This window comes from Peromyscus maniculatus, chromosome 3 (genome assembly GCF_049852395.1).
Source record: "Peromyscus maniculatus bairdii isolate BWxNUB_F1_BW_parent chromosome 3, HU_Pman_BW_mat_3.1, whole genome shotgun sequence".
NCBI classification, from domain to species: Eukaryota; Metazoa; Chordata; class Mammalia; order Rodentia; family Cricetidae; genus Peromyscus; species Peromyscus maniculatus.
This window is the reverse complement of record NC_134854.1, coordinates 108,334,180-108,351,430: the sequence shown is the minus strand read 5'-3', so window position 1 is coordinate 108,351,430 and position 17,251 is coordinate 108,334,180. Positions and strand designations below refer to the sequence as shown.

Sequence of the window (17,251 nt, the reverse complement as noted above, 5' to 3'; positions counted from 1 at the left end):
CCTCCAACAGCCCTGCCCTGTCAGGTCCGACTTGGTCAGTCCACTGAGAACTGAGGGCATCATGTTATACAGAGATAGTGCCGTATCCCAGAATGCACTAGTCCAGTCGTCGTGAGAGCTGGGTTCCGAATCCTTGAACCTCACTGCCTTTTCACTCACTTCCCCGCCCCCTCCCTGCTTCAGCAGGTCAGCTGACTCCTCCCCAGGGAAGACATAAACAAAGCTGGCTCCCAGGCCCTGCCCCCACCCTCCTCCTCAACAAGGTCTTCCTCTCTCAGAGGAAGAAGAACCCTGTTCTTCCTCCACCCTCTGCTTTCTGAGCCTGCCAGCTCCGTCCTTTCCAGCTCTTCCGAGACTTGCTCTTTAAGAGTCAATCTACATCTTTGCCAATTTATAAAGACCAATCCTTTACCTCAGCTCTGCAAAGCAGCAAGTCTTACCTTTTTCTATTTGCCATTGTTCTCACAAAATGTGTGTCTACTTCTGGAGGGCATTTCCTCCCTCACAGCCCATTGAATTTATTCAGTTCCCCAACTCTCAACCCATCAAAGTTTAATTTCCATAGCTCATCTCTTTGCAGCAAAACTTCTTGGTGAAATTGGATGCCTTCCCAATGGCCAAATCCTACTTTGGACTTGGATGATTCCATACCTGCTGGTCTTCTCCAAACACCGACAGCCCTGTGTTGCCTTTCTTTCCATTCCTCTCCACGTGCCTACAGAAATTCCACTCTCATCCTGGTGGCTCCCCTGTGCCTCCTTTCCATGTCTCCACACATTTGGGTACCACCTAAAAACCAGTGACCACTACAGCCACACCCTGCTTCCTCCCCCTCCTCTATTTCCCTCAGTCCACACAGAACAGCGCGTCTCCCAGGGTCTTCTTCAATCCCACACTCCTCCTGCTTCCTCTTTAGTCCCAGCTCCCCCACTCCCAGCATTCCTCACAACCCACAGCATTTAGACAGTCAACCAAGTGTCAAGTGCCATGAGAACCCAAAGCCTCTGGCAACAGGTGCCTAACGCAACCGGACCAAGTAGTGAGACTGAGGGCATCATCACACTGGAGTTATCCCTAAACACTCTCTGCCTCCAAACAGACTGGGCCACCTGAAACATGTCGACCCCCTCCTGCCTCACTGCCACTGTTCACGTTGTTACAGTTTGGAGGGAGGGACAACTACGTCTCTTGCAAATTTCTCCTGCAGAATGCACAAAATCATCCAGCAAATCATCTGCAGGATCTTTGGAGCTTGAGGTCGTGTTAGAATAAAAAGGAGGTTTGCACTGAAAAACTCGAAAGCTGGTGCCCTTCCTCTTACACCTTCTAAACACCCAGTCTTCCTGAGTTTGGAAGACTTGGGGAGGGGATGGAGCCCTCTCTGAATGCACAGATCTCCCCACTCACGCCCTCTCTCATCACCTCTTATGTAGATTTGTGATGATTTATTTAAGCAGCACTCTTCCATGGGCTGTGAGAGCCTCCGAGACAGACAGCCCGTCTGGTTCACCTATTTTTATCTCCTGGCACAGAGGCTGCCTTAGACCTCAGGAACATTCCACCTGCTGTCTCCTCCCATGCTCCCACTCTCCACACTTCCCTCTGCTCAGCATTTCTCCGAACTCCCCCGTGTCAAGGAGACCAATGGCCTTTCCACTGTTTGATTGTGGGGTTAGATTTCCAGTGCTCATCTCAGCTGTTCAGTCAGCAGCTTGGGGCCCAGTAGGTCACGCTTCCCCTCTTGCAACACTTTCTAGTGGCTCCTGGAACTACCCTCTCTGGCTTCCTCATTCATATCATCGTCTGCTCTCACCCTCCTCCAGGGCTTCTTCCTTTCTCCCTGACCTCCAAAGCATTAGCTTGTCCCAGGCACTCTCTTCCCTGACCTAACTCACTTCCGTATAAACCCATGACTTTAAATTCCTCCAGGATGAAATCCCCAAACTTCGTATCTGTAGCTTAGAACTCAGCCAAAGCCATTCCCTCTATGGAGAACTCAGCACATGCCCTAGAAACAGGAGGGCCACTGTGTCCCTTCTTCCACGAAAGAAAGTATCCTTTGGCTGGACACAGGCCTTTAATCCCAGCACTTGGGAGGCAGAGGCAGGCGAATCTCTGTGAGTTCAAGGCCAGCCTGGGCTACAGAGTGAGTTCCAGGAAAGGCTCCAAAGCTACATAGAGAATGCTGTCTCAAGCCCCCACCCCCAAAGTACCCTATGTTTGTCTTGGTCAGTTTATATCATTCCTCATGAAGACCACATGAGAGTGTGGCATCCAAAGCAGATCCTTGAGTTCAACACACACACACACACACACACACACACACACACACACACACACACACACACAGAACTGCACCAACTGTACTGGTCTTGTTCTCTGGGTCCTCACCTTTACCTTTGTTTGTTTGTTTGTTTGTTTGTTTGCTTGTTTGCGTTTTGTTTTGGGGGACAGGGTTTCTGTGTATCACAGCCCTGGCTGTCCTGGAGCTCGCTTTGTAGACCAGGCTGAACTTGAACTCACAAAGTAATCCCAGAGGGCCAGGAATAAAGGCATGTGCCACCACCCAGCCCTTATCTTTACCTTTGCTTCCAGACACACATGGAAAAGCCTGGATATGGGGAAAGAAGGTGAGGCAGCCCAGGGACAAAAATCAGAGAGGCCAGTGAGGGAAGAGGCCAGTGAGGGAAGAGGCCAGTGAGGCCGGCCTAGGTGATGCCCACCCCTTCAGGGCATCTGGACTCCATAGTTCTGCTCCTGGCTGCAATGTGAGGTCCAATCAATTCATTCACTAGAGCTCAGTCACTCTGAGCCAATCAGTTAGCAGAAGCGCTTCCATCTTAACAGTTATAAAAGTCAGCCTGCCGGGCGGTGGTGGCACACGCCTTTAATCCCAGCACTCGGGAGGCAGAGCCAGGCGGATCTCTGTGAGTTCGAGGCCAGCCTGGGCTACCAAGTGAGCTCCAGGAAAGGCACAAAGCTACGCAGAGAAACCCTGTCTCGAAAAACCAAAAAAAAAAAAAAAAAAAAAAAGTCAGCCTATAAGTATAGCCACTGTGTGGTTGCAATATAAATTTGTAATTACTAAATGCAACACAATCTTCACAGCAATTAACTGGTTTGTTTTTTAACTTTATTATTAAAAACTTGCAAAATATGATAAAATCAAAATATGATAAAAATATCATACACCAAAATAAGGTGGGTTCAGATTAGGAATTTCTCTAAGATCGTATTTCAGTCAATTGGTGAATGCCAATTCTAACTGTATATCAGTTCATTAAGCTGTACAGGCTTTGGCTAATTTTTGAATGGTGCAACTGACTGATTTACTTGGGCTAATCTGAAGCTGGAAACTGAGAAGCTAGTAGACTCAGGTTAGAAATTTGCCTAAAGCCATATTTTTTTCTGGGACTCTCTGTGCAGCAGTTTTATCTGGTTTTATTAAAGTCAATGAGAAGTCAGGCTACTGTCTTAAAAAAAAAGCTAAGAAAACAAAACAGGGGCGGGGGGGGGGGAGCTCAATGGGTAAAGCATTTGCTCTGCAGGCGCCAGTACCCGAGCTTGGTCATCAGTTTAGTCCGAGAGAGGTGAAGACTGTCAGGTCCCAGGGCTCACTGGTCAGCAGCCTAAACCTGAGTTCCAGGCTTGCAGGAGGCCACATCTCAAATTGTTAGATGGATGGCTCCTGAGGAATGACACCCGAGGTTGATCTTGGCCTCCATGTGCACATACTTAGTGCACGTGCATGCATGTACACACACACACACACACACACTTTTTTTTTTTAAGGGGATGGGACTATAGTTCATAGCATTTGCCTATCATGCATAAAGTCTTGGATTTTACACCACAGTACCCGCCCCCAACTCACTGTAACGATATTTAAGACATCATCCATGTCCAGGGAGGATCCAGGGATAGAGCCTCCTGGTGCTTTTCCCATAATGCTCCAGCACCAGCTATAACCATCTTATCCTTCTAATATCCTCCCCAATTTTTCCTCAGTCCTCAGACCTAAGGCTTTGAACAGGAGATGCCTTGTCCTGACAGCCCACGACAGTGGCATCCTGTTCTCACAGATAACACAACTGCCCCTTCTGTTCCCTGTCCATCCATCTTCTGCCCTCAGCCCCAGAGATCCCTCCCCAGAGTGGCTACAAAACCCCAGGGCACTGAGTGGTTTAGAGAAGTGAAAATGGCTAGATCATCTGTGACCTCCCCCTGTATCTTGTCCCTCCTCTGTCACCATTCAGTTTCTCTGAACCCTTCCCCCGCAGCCAGACCCCAGCACTGCCCCTGTGCCGGCTTCACGGTTTCCCAGGGCTCAGTTTCAGATGCACACCCTATCCCGATACAGAGCAGCTGAGAAGAGTGCCCTATCCTGGAAGAGTGACAAAATAGGAAAGAAATACCTCTCTTCCGGAGCTTGGGGGCTCTCTTCCTGAAGTTCCAGCAAAAGAGGAGCGCCAGGGTGGGAAAGCCACAACCCAGTTCCCAGTGCGGCATCTTGGGGACGTGAGGCATGGCTGCCGAGCACTCTGCCTCGGAGAGAGAAGCCAGTCTGGCCTCTCTTCCTGCACTGCCAGAGCTAACTGTCCTCTCCAGCTTCCAGATCAGCACATGCTTGCAAAGGCTGCTCAGGTTCTGACTCCCGGGCGGAACCCTAGGGATGTGTCGGCACCTGCCCGGCCCTTTCCCAACCCTTCTCCCTACTCACCTTTACACACAAGAGGCTGGCTCCCTTGGCTTTCAGAGAGTAAACATAAAGCTGTCAGAACACAATAAAAATAAGTGCCTCCTTTTACTTAGCAGCTAATTGTCAGCCGCCATTCAGGGGACAGCTCTGAGGTGGGTTAAAAGAAAGAAAGAAAATCCCACACGCAAGCGTTTACCAGCATCGCGCCATATATCAAGCTGTCTGGCAGGAACACAGAATGCCACTTAGCCTTTATGAAGCCAGCCCACCCTCTCCTGGAAAGGCTTTCAGAGACACACATGGCTCAGCCAGGGTCTTCTGAGACAATGATCTCAGAGGTAGGCTGTTGGGTGAAGCAAGCCAGTCCCCCCCTACCCCCTCCTCTTGAGAAGACATTGCTGCAGCTGACCCTGTGCACCCTAGAGAGCACCTCAGAGGTACAGGCAGGGAGAGAATTGCCAGGAAGGGCCTGGGGCAGTCTCGTCCTGCCAGCCAAGTGTTCACCCCTCTGTCATTCCCCAGGCAGGAATGGGGACTCATCTTTGACACCCCCTTCTCCCTCCGCACGGAATTCACACCCGAGTCCTGGCAGTGCCACCTCTAGAGTGTTGTGCAGACCTGTTTGATTCTCCCAGCTCCACTGCCCCCTTCCTGTACAAGCTGCCACCCATCCACTCCCGCCTGGTCCACTGCCTTCTCTCTGGGCCTCCGGCCCAGGCTATGATGCACAGAGCAACTAGAATGAGCTTTTAAATACAATCTGACTTCATCGCCTTCTTTCTTGAACCTCTCTCCCGAATGGCTACCTGTTGGTCCTAGTAACCAGCACATTCACCAGCTGTCCCTACTGCTACCGGCTACCCTCACCCCACCCCGACCCCCACCATACGCTCACCTTTCTGTCTCGAGACATTTGCAGGTGCTCTTCCTTTTGATACAGACACTGTTCCTTTCCCTGCTTCTCTGTCTGGTTCACCCCTCCTGCCCATTTGGAGTTCAGTGAGTCATTTCTAGTTCAGGGAAGCCCACCTCCATCTCCTTCACACAGATTTCCCTTGTTTCTGGCATTTTTATTCCGTGACACATTTTCACTTTTATATTTTAAGGCAGGTTCTATCCCAGTCTGACCTAGAACTCATTCTGTAGCCCAGGCTGGCTTCAAACTCTCCGTGAGCCTTCTATCTTAGTTCCCAAGTGCTGGAATTATAGGCGTGAACAATCACACTCAGCCTTCAGAGTGTTATTCAAAATTATCATTTTATATTTTCCCTTGGTTTTTAAATTTTAATTTTAGTGTGTTTTAGTAGCCTAGGAGTTCCTTGAGAGAGTGCTTTCCTTCTCTTGCCCAGTGGGGAGGACCAGTGAGTCTTTCTCCCTGGTGCTGGCATGTGATCACTGGAGAGTTTTAGAGTGAATGAACAGATACATGTCTTTCTTATGTTTAGGAGCTAGAGGAAGGGGAGATGAGAGAGTTGGTAGAAATAAATAAAAGCTATCAGGCTTAGCTAGAAAAAAAGACTAGGCCACACAGAATAAGGGATGGCACATCCCACAGCTGCACTGTGCTGTGGATTGTGAAACCATGTTCTGAAGGGCATGAAGAAATAAAAGAGCAGAGGAAGAAAAACTCCTTGAGGCTTATAGTAAGTTACTATTTACATGGCATAAGCCTTGTGTTGGCAAGTCCACAAAGAAACCTAAACAAAGGAGCTGAACCCTGTCTTCTGACTGGAGCATCAGAGAGAAGGATGAAACCTGGACTTGAGGATGTGGTCTCCATGCAGAGGAGAGGAGTCTAGAGAACACACACACACACACACACACACACACACACACACACACACACACCAGAATTGAGGCCTGGGGTGAGCTATTAGAAGCTGATTGCCTCTGTTCTCTTTCCCTGCTTAACTTGGAAAGACTTTGGGGTTACATCCCCAATTTCCAGGCTACTGATGCTCGGCCCGTCTATCCAGCGGCTCCTGTGCAAACAGCTAGCCTGCTAGAAAACGCCAAGCTGCTTCTCCCCAAGGAGATGTGGGACCACGCAGAGTCTGCCAGAAGGGAGGAACAGCTGAGAAGCCAGGAGACCTGGGGCCACCTCTTCAGCGACAGGAGCAGGAGAAGGTGTCAGTTCTGCCCAGACTGGCTTCTCTCACTTAACACTGGCTCTCAGGCAGGCTACAGGTGTCAGAGAACACCCTGCTGTGGAAGGCAGAGCTCTTCGAGTTCAGCTATCATTCTGGCTAGTTTCCATGCTTTCGTTGGATTTCCTAATGATGTCTTTGGATCAAAAAGGACTTCAACAAGGCTTGCTGTTGACATGCTCCATGGGAAATAATTCTAGAAGGAGCACTTCCCTTCACTGAGTCCTTTCTTGGCTGAGCACCAGCCAATGGCAAGAGTAGCCTGGGAGAATGACCCAGGGTGACTCTGCTGTGGAGGAGTTCTTCCTTAACCAGTCCATTTAACACATGCCAGGTACTATTTCAATCCTGGGGTACACAGAGAAAAACAATTCCTGCCGAATAGATTGAAGACTTTATCCCAGTGAGGGGGACTAGGAAATAAATATTTCTCAAAAGTTACAAAGGGTTTACATGCTGGAGAGAGAGAAAAAAAGAAGAACAGAGGAATAGGGAGGGCTGGGCTAGATAAAGACAGCTACTAAATGTTAAACAGAAATGCCCCAGAGGGGAATTACTGAGGTGATCTTTAAGCAAAAGCCCGAAGAAAAACAAACAAACAATACACAAGTAAGCAAGCCATGCAGAGGATTCTGAACAGAGAACAGCATGTGCAAGGGCCCTAAGGCAGGGGCATGCCTGTGGTGTCTGAGGAGGCTGGCGATGCTAGGGTGCAGTGGTGTGGACAGAGGTTTAGAGAGCAAGGATGAAGAGGTAATTAAGGGGACAGTGTGCACTGTGAATCAGTATACAGCTTTTAGCTTTCACGTGGAGACGGGAAGAGTAGGAAAGGGTTGAGCAGAGGGGACTTGACCTGACCGTTGTCAGGCCCATTCTGACGGATGGCACCAGCATGTCTGTCAGAGGGAAGATATGCAAGTTTAGCAGTGAGTTTGAGCAGGAGGGATTCTTTTTTGACCAGGTGGAGGGGTGAGGGTAATGAGAAGTGGTCGAGCTATGCATGGGAAAGACACAGTTGCCCTAGGGTTGGAATGAGCTGGCAATGTGTCTTAGTGATGTCACAGTTTGGGGAGTACGTCCTGCTATCTATCCACTTGCAGATCGTTGATGGCACTATACAAAGAGCCCTGGCTCTGGCCCTGGCCTTCTCCAGATGGTCTCCTGGGGGTGGCCATCTACTCTTTTGGGTCTGAAGTTCCCTCAATTAACATGGGAAGGACTGGAGCAATGTCACGGCTGCAGTGAACCTCTGCTGTCTGCAATCCATGTGTGGTCTGTGGGAACGACTTTTCTAAGAAGTGCTGTATGGTACTTGCCTTTACAAACCAAAGGCAATCCTGTGCTTTGAGATCATTGAGAACCATGTGCTCATTCTTCTTACATACTGTGTCCCCAGCCTGCTTAGATTAACTGACTTCTAAGAAAAGCAACCTAATCCATCTTACTGTACTTTGGACTCCTGAGGTGCCATGTATCGCTCCTTTGAGGCTCAGTCATGCCCCTGCCTGGGAACAATGAATGTGCATGTAAGATGTGGTTCCTAGACTAAAGACTATCTGCTGAGATCAGCCAGGCCTTGACAGCAAGGGCCCAATGAAGAGGACAAAAACAGCCTGCAGGTACAGGCTGATCCTAACTGGCTGTGGCTTCGCGTGCTGTTCTGAGTCAGTATGGCCCTAAAAACCATTTCCTCCCTTTGAGACCCCTAGAAAAGCTTGATCAAGACAGGAGTTCTTCGTTCCTTTTTGATGTCCTATTTGCTAGGTTGTTCAATAGATAGGGATGGCAGCCTTTGTTCGAGAGGTGAGATCAGAACTCTTCAGTCTCAGGTAAATGACACCAAGGTTGGTTTTCCTTAGTTTACTCTGTGACACTGCCACATTGGTCTAATGAGCAGTCATCACAACCACAGCTAATACCATTCCCTGAATAAGTCCACAGTGCTCCCCCACCCCCAGGCTAAAACTCAATTTCCTCCTCAGGGTGGAGGCTGAAAGCTTGACAAGAGGAACTTTTGAATATGGGGACAGAGGTCAGCATGGCCAGACTCATCCAGGTTGGTAGAAGGCACAGGGCCCAGGGAGAGCACAGAGCAGATGCAGTTAGATAACACCCATGACCCCTGCCAATGACCAGAGCCCCTCACTGTGAAAAGGATGTCTCAGCAGGCTTTTGATCTTGCAGTCAGGGGCTTAAGGAAGGTCCTGGTGAAGACATTCCAGGGGGAAGCAGCACAGGATCAAGCTTTCATATGATAAAAATAAATAAATAAATAAAGCTTTCTTGGCACCAATAATACCATAATAAAAGCTTGTGTTTAGGACTTGGGAAACAGCCAACGGAGCCATGGCGCTTTCTGTGCATTGGTGCAGATGTTAATGAAAGCCTTGGCAGACACACTCCTATCCTATGGCTTCTTTCTCCAAGCTCCTCCTGGCAGGCCACAGGACCCAAGTCCCCAGACGGAATCCTGACCTCAGCTGAGCCAGGTGGAGTTTCTTTCTCAGGAGTTACCAATGGGGCTGCAGAGGCTGGGCTGGTGCTGGCAGAGACTTTGGCTGGCATAAGAATATGTGTGGGACGAGTATGGGCATGAGGGACTGCTGGCTAGACAGGAACCAGGCAGGTTGTGCAAAGAAAAGTCACTGGGTGAAGGTATGGCCCCAGAGGAACTGATAGAATTCCATTTCTCAGTTCCTGTCCCTGTGGAGCCCAGGGGAGTTCCTGTCCCCAGGGCATCTACCCAGCAACCCTTTTGGCTACTTAACAGCACTGGACAGGATTTCTATTCTGCATCAAAACAGTCTTTGGAATGACTCAATAAGATTCTATGACAGGGACTAGAGAAATGGATCAGCAGTGAAGAGGGCATCTTTCTATGCAGAGGATGAGAGTGTGGCTCCAGCACCCATAAGCAGCCCACTGCCTGTGGCTATGGCTCCAGGAGATCTGACACAGTTTTCTGGCCTCCACAAGTACCACATACATGTATGCGCGCGCGCGTGCGCGCGCACACACACACACACACACACACACACACACACACACACTCTCACAAATCATAAAAATAAACCTTTAAAAAGATTTTATAATAACATGGAATAACTCAGTTATAAAGCATACAAAATTTCATACATTCTACATTTATCTTTCAGAAAAAAATATATGTACATACAACGCTGGAACAAAGAGGCTCTAAACTCAAAAGGACTAATTTTTTTTTCAACTTTACATAAAATTATTTTGGTATTCTTGTAATTTCTGAAAGAAACTGTTGGGAAATCATATCAATATTTAACCATGAATGCTCCCATAAATGAGTTCTAAATAAGAGACAACATCAATAATTAATTACATATTTATAGTTTTCCTGGAGTCAACACAAATAGTTCATTTACCTAAAATGTTGGAAAATGGTATTTTGTGAACTTACCCATTTGAGTTATTTTATGGTTTTATGAAATGAAGAAAACATGCTACACTCATATCTGTTGATCTCATACATACTTTGCATCAGGTTTTTGTTGTTTGTTTTTTGTAGTCAGGCCGTTGCCCAAGGGTGAAAATATCACTAGGATGCCCAGAGACCTCAAACACTGTGTACACCCTAGAAAAGGCTAACTGCAGAGTTTACCACACATCTGTAAGACCCAGAGAGCTCCTCCCCTCCCTTGGGGGCAGCTGTCCTTCTGTACTGACCAGCCTTGATTGCACATCTGTCATTAGACTTCTCAGATCCGTAATGGACATACCCATGGCACAGTAAGAGTTAAGGCTACAGGAACCCAGGTCAGCTAGCCAACCTCTTCACCTCAGAGACAGTGCTTTAGCTAAAGTGGAGAAGGCCCTGCTTTCTGGGTGTCACACTCCTTTGCTGGCCAAGGCAAAGGACTCTCTATGATTCCTTTTGATCTGGAGTTGGCTCTTTGAGGTGAGCTAGGAGGGTGTCAAGATCCCCAGAAGCCTCTTCCCCCATACTCAGCAGAGGGCCTGACTATGGCAGTGGCTTCAGGGGCCTCTGATCCTCTCCTCTGAACTCGGCACAAAGGCACAAAGAGAGATGGTGTCTGGAACCTGCTCCCTCCTCCCTGCAAGAGGCCTGCTCAGAAGTGGTTGTGCGTGCGAGTCCTTACCTCCAGAGGGCGTGCCGGCCACTCTCCTGAGGAACTTAACCCACTCCTCCATCTCTACCTGAGAGCTGGCCATGAGGATGTAGGAGTCTTGTCCTATGCGGTTCTGGTCACATGAGGCTGGAGGAAAGAGAAGCACATGGGGAGGTTGTAGAGTGGGAGGAGCCCGAGCCAGGGGATGGGGGTGAGGGAGTGGGGGAGGTTTGGGGGTGAGGTGAGGAGGGTCTTGAACCTGGTTTCTTAGTTCAGTGAAGTCCCGAGAGTCAAGTGCTATCCAACGTTGCCCAGTGGCCCCGAATCGTGGTCCACTTTTACGGCTTTAGCCAATGGCTTATTTCTATTGACAAGTCACTGAATACAGGGCTCGCCGCTGCCCTGGCTTTGGCAGAGAGCCGCCTCCACAGAGGTCAGAAGCCATTTGCTACTGACAGGAAGAGCAACTGCAGCATTCAGTTCAGCGTTCAAGGAGACTTCTGGTCCCCATGCCCACAACAGATGCTTCCCAAGACAGCCTGAGCTCAGCTGCGGAGATCCGGGAGGGAACAAAAGCCCCAGGCAAGAGGGACCGTGGGTACCAGAGTGCCTTTCTCATAGAACTGGTGTCTCCCGTCACAGATGTTGGGGCCACAGAGCCTTGCAGAGGTGGGATTCCAATGCTTAGTTAAGGGACACATGGAGATTGTCAGGGCCTTGTTTACCATTCTCACTTTAAACTAAATAAAGCTTAAATGTATCAAGTGAGCAAAAAGATGGTGGAAAACACAGAGAGGACAAAGGGGTGGCACAGGAAGGGACAAAAAATGAGGAAAAGTGACAAAAGAAGAAATGAGGGACAGAACGGAACCTAACATTTTCCTACACCTCCCTGCGGGCAGAAATCTGCAGAGAGAGAATTTTCTTTAGCTGGAAAAGGTGTTAGAAGGGACAAGCATAACAGTAATCCCTTCCATCACTGGATGCTGTTGAAGTCCCCTCTTCCTACAGTGCCACGTCATCTGAGAGAGCCCATTCCAACTGTCCTAGGGGCCTAGCCCTGGATTTTCCTGCAGAAAGCAGCTTTCCACCCCTTTGGTTCTGGCCTCCTGGACTGAGCATCACCAAGCCTTCTTTCACAGTTTGGGATGAGCTGATTCTAAATCCATCTTGTCATTGTCTCAGCTCCATAAAAGCCTTTCTTGTGGGATCTCCAGGGGTAAAACTGGAAGCTCAGGAAAGAACTAAAAACTACCTGAGTAGCCACAGGGTCCCTTTGAGATGGAGTTGGGAGTCGTGATGTTACCGGCTTACGGTTATTAGGACTGAAGCCCAGAGATGCCAGGTATCTACCCACTAGGGACCAAATGCCAAGCAAGGCTGCTGCTCTTCTCCTCCCTATGGACATCCTGATGGGCAGAATCTATCTGAAGTCCTTCTCTGCCGTGAACACACTTCAGTCTGCTGCACTGTCAAAATACCTCTTGGTTTACTGGCTCCAGGAACCCCTTTGGTTCTGCCATGAGAAACCCCACTGGGAAACATTTCCTCTGGCCACTACCTCTGAATTGCCTCATTGAACAAGTCTCCTTACTGGTATCCATCCCTATTCTGTCCTCATCCCTATACTTACATTTTACTCTCAAATGACATAAATTTTAAACATGAGCCATGTCATGCCACTGTACCTAGAACTTCCCAGTGGCTTTCCATCCTTCTGGCATAGACGTTCAGTTTCTTATAATTGTCAAGAACTACCTATCCAATCCCCTACTCCTAAAATCATGTCACCCTGACCACATAGTCCACTTGGAATTCTCTGGCACACAGAGGCTTGGGGATGCTGCACTAGCCATCCCTGTCCTCGGAAAGGCTTCCTCCAGCCAGACCCTTAAGTTTCTCTGTTGGCATCTTCCTAAATTTACCTCAATCCCCCCTTCTCAGGGACCCATCCTCTGCCTGCTCTACTGTCAATGACTAAGCAACCACCTCCACCCCCCTCAGTCAGAACGTCTTCTCTCCTTGCTTTAATTTTGCCATCAGGAAAATGATACAGTTCGCCAGGGCTATTTGGTGTGAGGCTGGATGGTTAGCTGTGTGTAGCTGTTTCTGTTCTTTGACCACCCGCCCTCATGCAGCTCCAGCTCTGAGCAGATGCTCAACACATTTGCTGTTGAATGAATGACAGCATCTCCTAGAGCGCTATGTGTGAAGGCTGAATGAGATGTGTTACACAATGGGAGGAAAGCCCCACACACTTGTTCTCAAGCTAAAGGTCAGGCAGAGAGGGGCGCCCTTCCTCACCAGTTGCCTGCTGTAAGTTAAAGGCATAACTATGTGTACGCACTGCTGTGTGGCCCTGAACCTGGGGTCTGAAGGGAGAGAGGGCCTTAATTGGGAATCCTGTTTCTTATGGCAGCATGACCTTCCTCAAGAGGAGGACTAAGAGATGAACTGAAATTTTTATGTAGCTTAGTCTAGGCTAGGTGGAGCCTTGGAAACAGCAGTAGGAACAGAGATTCCAAGTTTAGGATTGCTATATACCCACCTGTGTAGGTAGAGGAAGATACCGTGACAGGAAGAGACAGATGGACAATGAGATAGACAGAAGGAAAAACAGAGAGACTGAAAGACAGAACAGGGAGAAGGAGAGGGAGAGAGGGGCAGGGAGAGAAGAGCTGGCATCGAGGAACTCCTGCAGGAGGAATATATGTGGGCAAGATGATGAAGGACCAGCCTCTTCCCTTCCCTCCCATTGAGCAGTCTTCTAGGGTGGTGGTTTATGGGGCAAACCCACAATGTACTTTCAGGGAGCTTTCCATGGAACTTTCTGGATAGAAAATGCAGTCATTGGGACACACAGTTGTGGGTGGTTGTAGTCCAGGAATTGCATTGAGAGAGAGATCCTAGAGACATCACAGTTCAGGCGGGAAATTGATGGAGTTTTCCTGGATGGAAATGGGAGGAATGACTGGAATGGTGGGAAGAAGTGGCTAGATCTTTAGATTAGAAAACAAGAGAAGCCAGGAAATCAACTGGACTTCATTTTTCCTTCTCTTTGGTGTAAATCATCAGCCAACATTAGGATTTTTCTCTGCGTTGTAATTCCCACCAGATGTTCCCAAAACCAAACATCTGCATAGCACTTACTATATGCGAGGAACCACACCAAATGTTTTATCCAGACATCTCCATGTAGTCCTCACTGTCATCATTGTCCTCATTACAGATAAGTCAGAAACATCAGGGAGAATCTAGAGGGGCTGCTATACAGTGAGAGGCGTGGTCAGGGTTTGGGTGTGGGGAGATCGGTTCCAGAGAGGGTACTTTACTCCTCCTCTGCCATGCTTCCTTCTCTACCCATGGCTCTTTGTACATGGCTGTCTATGTGAGCAAGAAGAAGAGGTCTAGGAACTCGTGACCTTCCCTGCTGGGATCAGGGCTGTGGCAACCAGACAGCATAGCACTACTATCATTCCTGGCTGGGCAGGGGCAGCCTCAGAGCAAGAGACCATGGGGGAGCCCCAAGGTGGCAGATGCAGAGGTATGTGCTAAATTTCCATTGTTCCTAATATATTCTTCTTGGAGGACAGGCACCTTCCAGCATACAGCTCATGTGCATGCAGGTGACATCTAGCACCTATAGTCCAAGGCTAATTTCATTTCTCATTAGGTCCTGTTGGAACATAAAGGACCACTGAGATTCTACCACCTCAAACCATTCATGTGGCAGTATCACCCAGCTCAACATGTATTTCAACTGGTAGTATGCTGCAATCTGGGTGAGGGAGAATGGGTGACAGCTATTCACAGTGAGGGCCCAGAGCCTCACGCTACAACTCCTGGCTCCAGGCATCCTGAAACACTCACAGGATTGCACCAAATGAGCACCCACCTGTCATGGGTGTCCCTTACGCCAGTTAATCACCTGGGATATGTTCACTAACTGTATGAAGAGCCACTATGAGTTCATAGCATGGTTGATTGATGGATTGTCACCTTGACTTCTAGGCATGAGATAGAAATGCAGGCCACCTACCTGGAATAACTTCGAAGACAAATTTCCCAGCTTCTTCGGGGTTTGTGGCGATTTCTTTGACTGTACTGCCTGGCAGATACATGGAGCCCTGAAAGATCAAAGGTTACGCTTTTATGTAATCAGCAATTTCTTACCTAGGGAGCAGTTAATTTGGGGAAACCAACGAGATGCTAACAGTAGAGTGAGGAGAGCAAGCAGAGGAACGTGGGAGCTGCTCCCAGTTTAAAGGGCATCCCTCTGACTCAGGCCTTGGCCGAGATGAGTGGCAGCTGCTGGGTCCCTAGGGAAACCAGGACAAGGGCCTGGCTGGAGACAGCTCTCAGAGAACCGAGTGGCTTCCACCCTGCATGCACACAACGCTCCAGCAACCTGTTGGGCTTTCCCACACTAGATCCTCACAGCAAGGACTGTCACTTCCACCATTCAGATGTGGTTTAGATTGGGAGCTAAAGGGCACAGCTGATTCCTCCAGACTTAGTCACTCCCGATTTATATACACGACCCTGAGGCTGAAGGTCCTGAGCTGTCATTATTCCAAACAGTCTAAAGAAAAACCAGCAACAGTGAACATGCAAAGGATTAGAAGCTCAAGACATTTCCAAAATGACATCAGAAGCCTGGAAGAAGAAAGTTTCCTGAGATCTGGGAATAAAGATGTCTGAGAGAGAAAAGGAAGGAAAAAGAAGGAAGAGGAGAGGGAGGGAGGGAGAGAGAGAGGGAGACAGAAAGAGAGAGAGTGGGAGGAGGGAGCGAGGGAGTTTGGGTTAGTGCAGCTCCAGAGGAAAAAGCCATGTCGTTTTATACAGGAAAGAGTGCCACCAGGAAGGGAAGCCCCTTTCAGAGGTACCTCTCTCAACTGTCACTTGATACTCCAAATCACTTCATCACAACATTGTAAAGATAAAGTACTAGTGTTACTGCATGTATGTATAATCTGTTGAGCACCTGCAGGAGGCCAGACCCTGCTCACTGCTCCAACTAGATAAGTGGAGCAGATCCTCCTGGGAAATCCAGGAAGGATTGTGTTCTCAGCTGGAGAAGTGAACGAGAACCCGAGAGGTGAATTAGCTGGAAAACGGTGACTTGAACACTGGACCGCGAGAATCCAGAATTCCTGATCAGGACTTCTTAACCAATCTTGGCGCAAAGAAGCAGCAGAATTCAAGTCACTCACACTAACCAGAACGCTCGCTGCAGGTCTCCCCTCTCACTGTGCAGGGAGACCCTTGGACGTCATAAGCAAACAGGGGGTGACTAGAGGAAGATGCCCCGGGGGTAAAGGTGGGACAGTGGGGAGGGAAGGGTCCGAGCTGCGTGTAAGTACTGTCACTAACTTTGCCGGTTGGCCTGGGTGGCTTCTGAGTGGAGATGGGGCAGAGGCAGAGTGCATGGCTCCTGAGAGCAGATCGAGGCTCATTCAAACGCTGTGTGAGCCAGCAGTTGGATCACAGCCATCACTGGAACTTACACTATACAGGCGCGTAGTAAATGATTTAGTGTTCAGAAGAGTAATGTGGGGCTGGAGAGGTGGCTCAGCAGTTAGGAGGAGGGCCTGCTTCTCTTCTAAAGGGCCCGATTTGGGTTCCCAGCACTGTGGCCCACAACTTCTCCAGGGAATCTGACACCTCAGGCCTCCTTGGACACCTGCACTCGCATGCACATACCCGCCCCCACCCCCCCACCCCCCCATTGAACATTAAATAGAAGTCATCTTTATTTGAGTGAGAGGATGGAGATCACAGGACGGTTGTAGAACAGCCACCGACTGTGGTTTGGGATATACTGTGCCCATCAATTAGATTTCCAACAGTAAGAAATTCGTTGTTTTTTTTTTTTTTTTAATTTCAAAATATTTGCCAGGCGGTGTGGCACATGCCTTTAATCTCACACTCATCTCTGTGAGTTCAAGGCCAGCCTGGTCTATAGACAGAGTTCTAGGATAGCCAGAGCTACACAGAGAAACCATGTCATGAAACAACAACAAAAAATGTACCTTATGTTTCAGAACGTTTGTACAATATGTTATTTACCATGATCACTGGCTACATTCTAGAATAACAGTCAACACTAAGGAACAATATTTGTGACATGTTGCCACTTTTATTAAATAATATCCTTACTTCACATGTACGGAACAACTTCCTAAGTGTCTGCGGACAGGGAATGCTCCATTTAGGCAGCTATTACTCGACGGGATTGTGAATAATTTTTTATTTGTGTTTTTCTGATGATCTAAACTTCCTACCGTGTACAGATGTAGCTT

The 17,251-nt window shown here is 48.6% G+C and overlaps 1 protein-coding gene across 3 annotated transcripts in view; it reads right to left on the bottom strand.

Annotated features, from left to right (window-relative positions):
- Arhgap25 (Rho GTPase activating protein 25) overlaps nucleotides 1-17,251 on the bottom strand; it is a 74,896-nt gene that overhangs the window by 20,991 nt on the left and 36,654 nt on the right. For all 3 annotated transcript variants that reach the window (XM_006984569.4, XM_016003060.3, XM_076567147.1), the window contains 2 exons: nucleotides 14,989-15,076; nucleotides 10,980-11,096 (listed from right to left, as the gene is read on the bottom strand). In XM_006984569.4, the coding sequence (XP_006984631.1) occupies nucleotides 10,980-11,096; nucleotides 14,989-15,076 (205 nt within the window). The remainder of the gene's footprint in view (nucleotides 1-10,979; nucleotides 11,097-14,988; nucleotides 15,077-17,251) is intronic.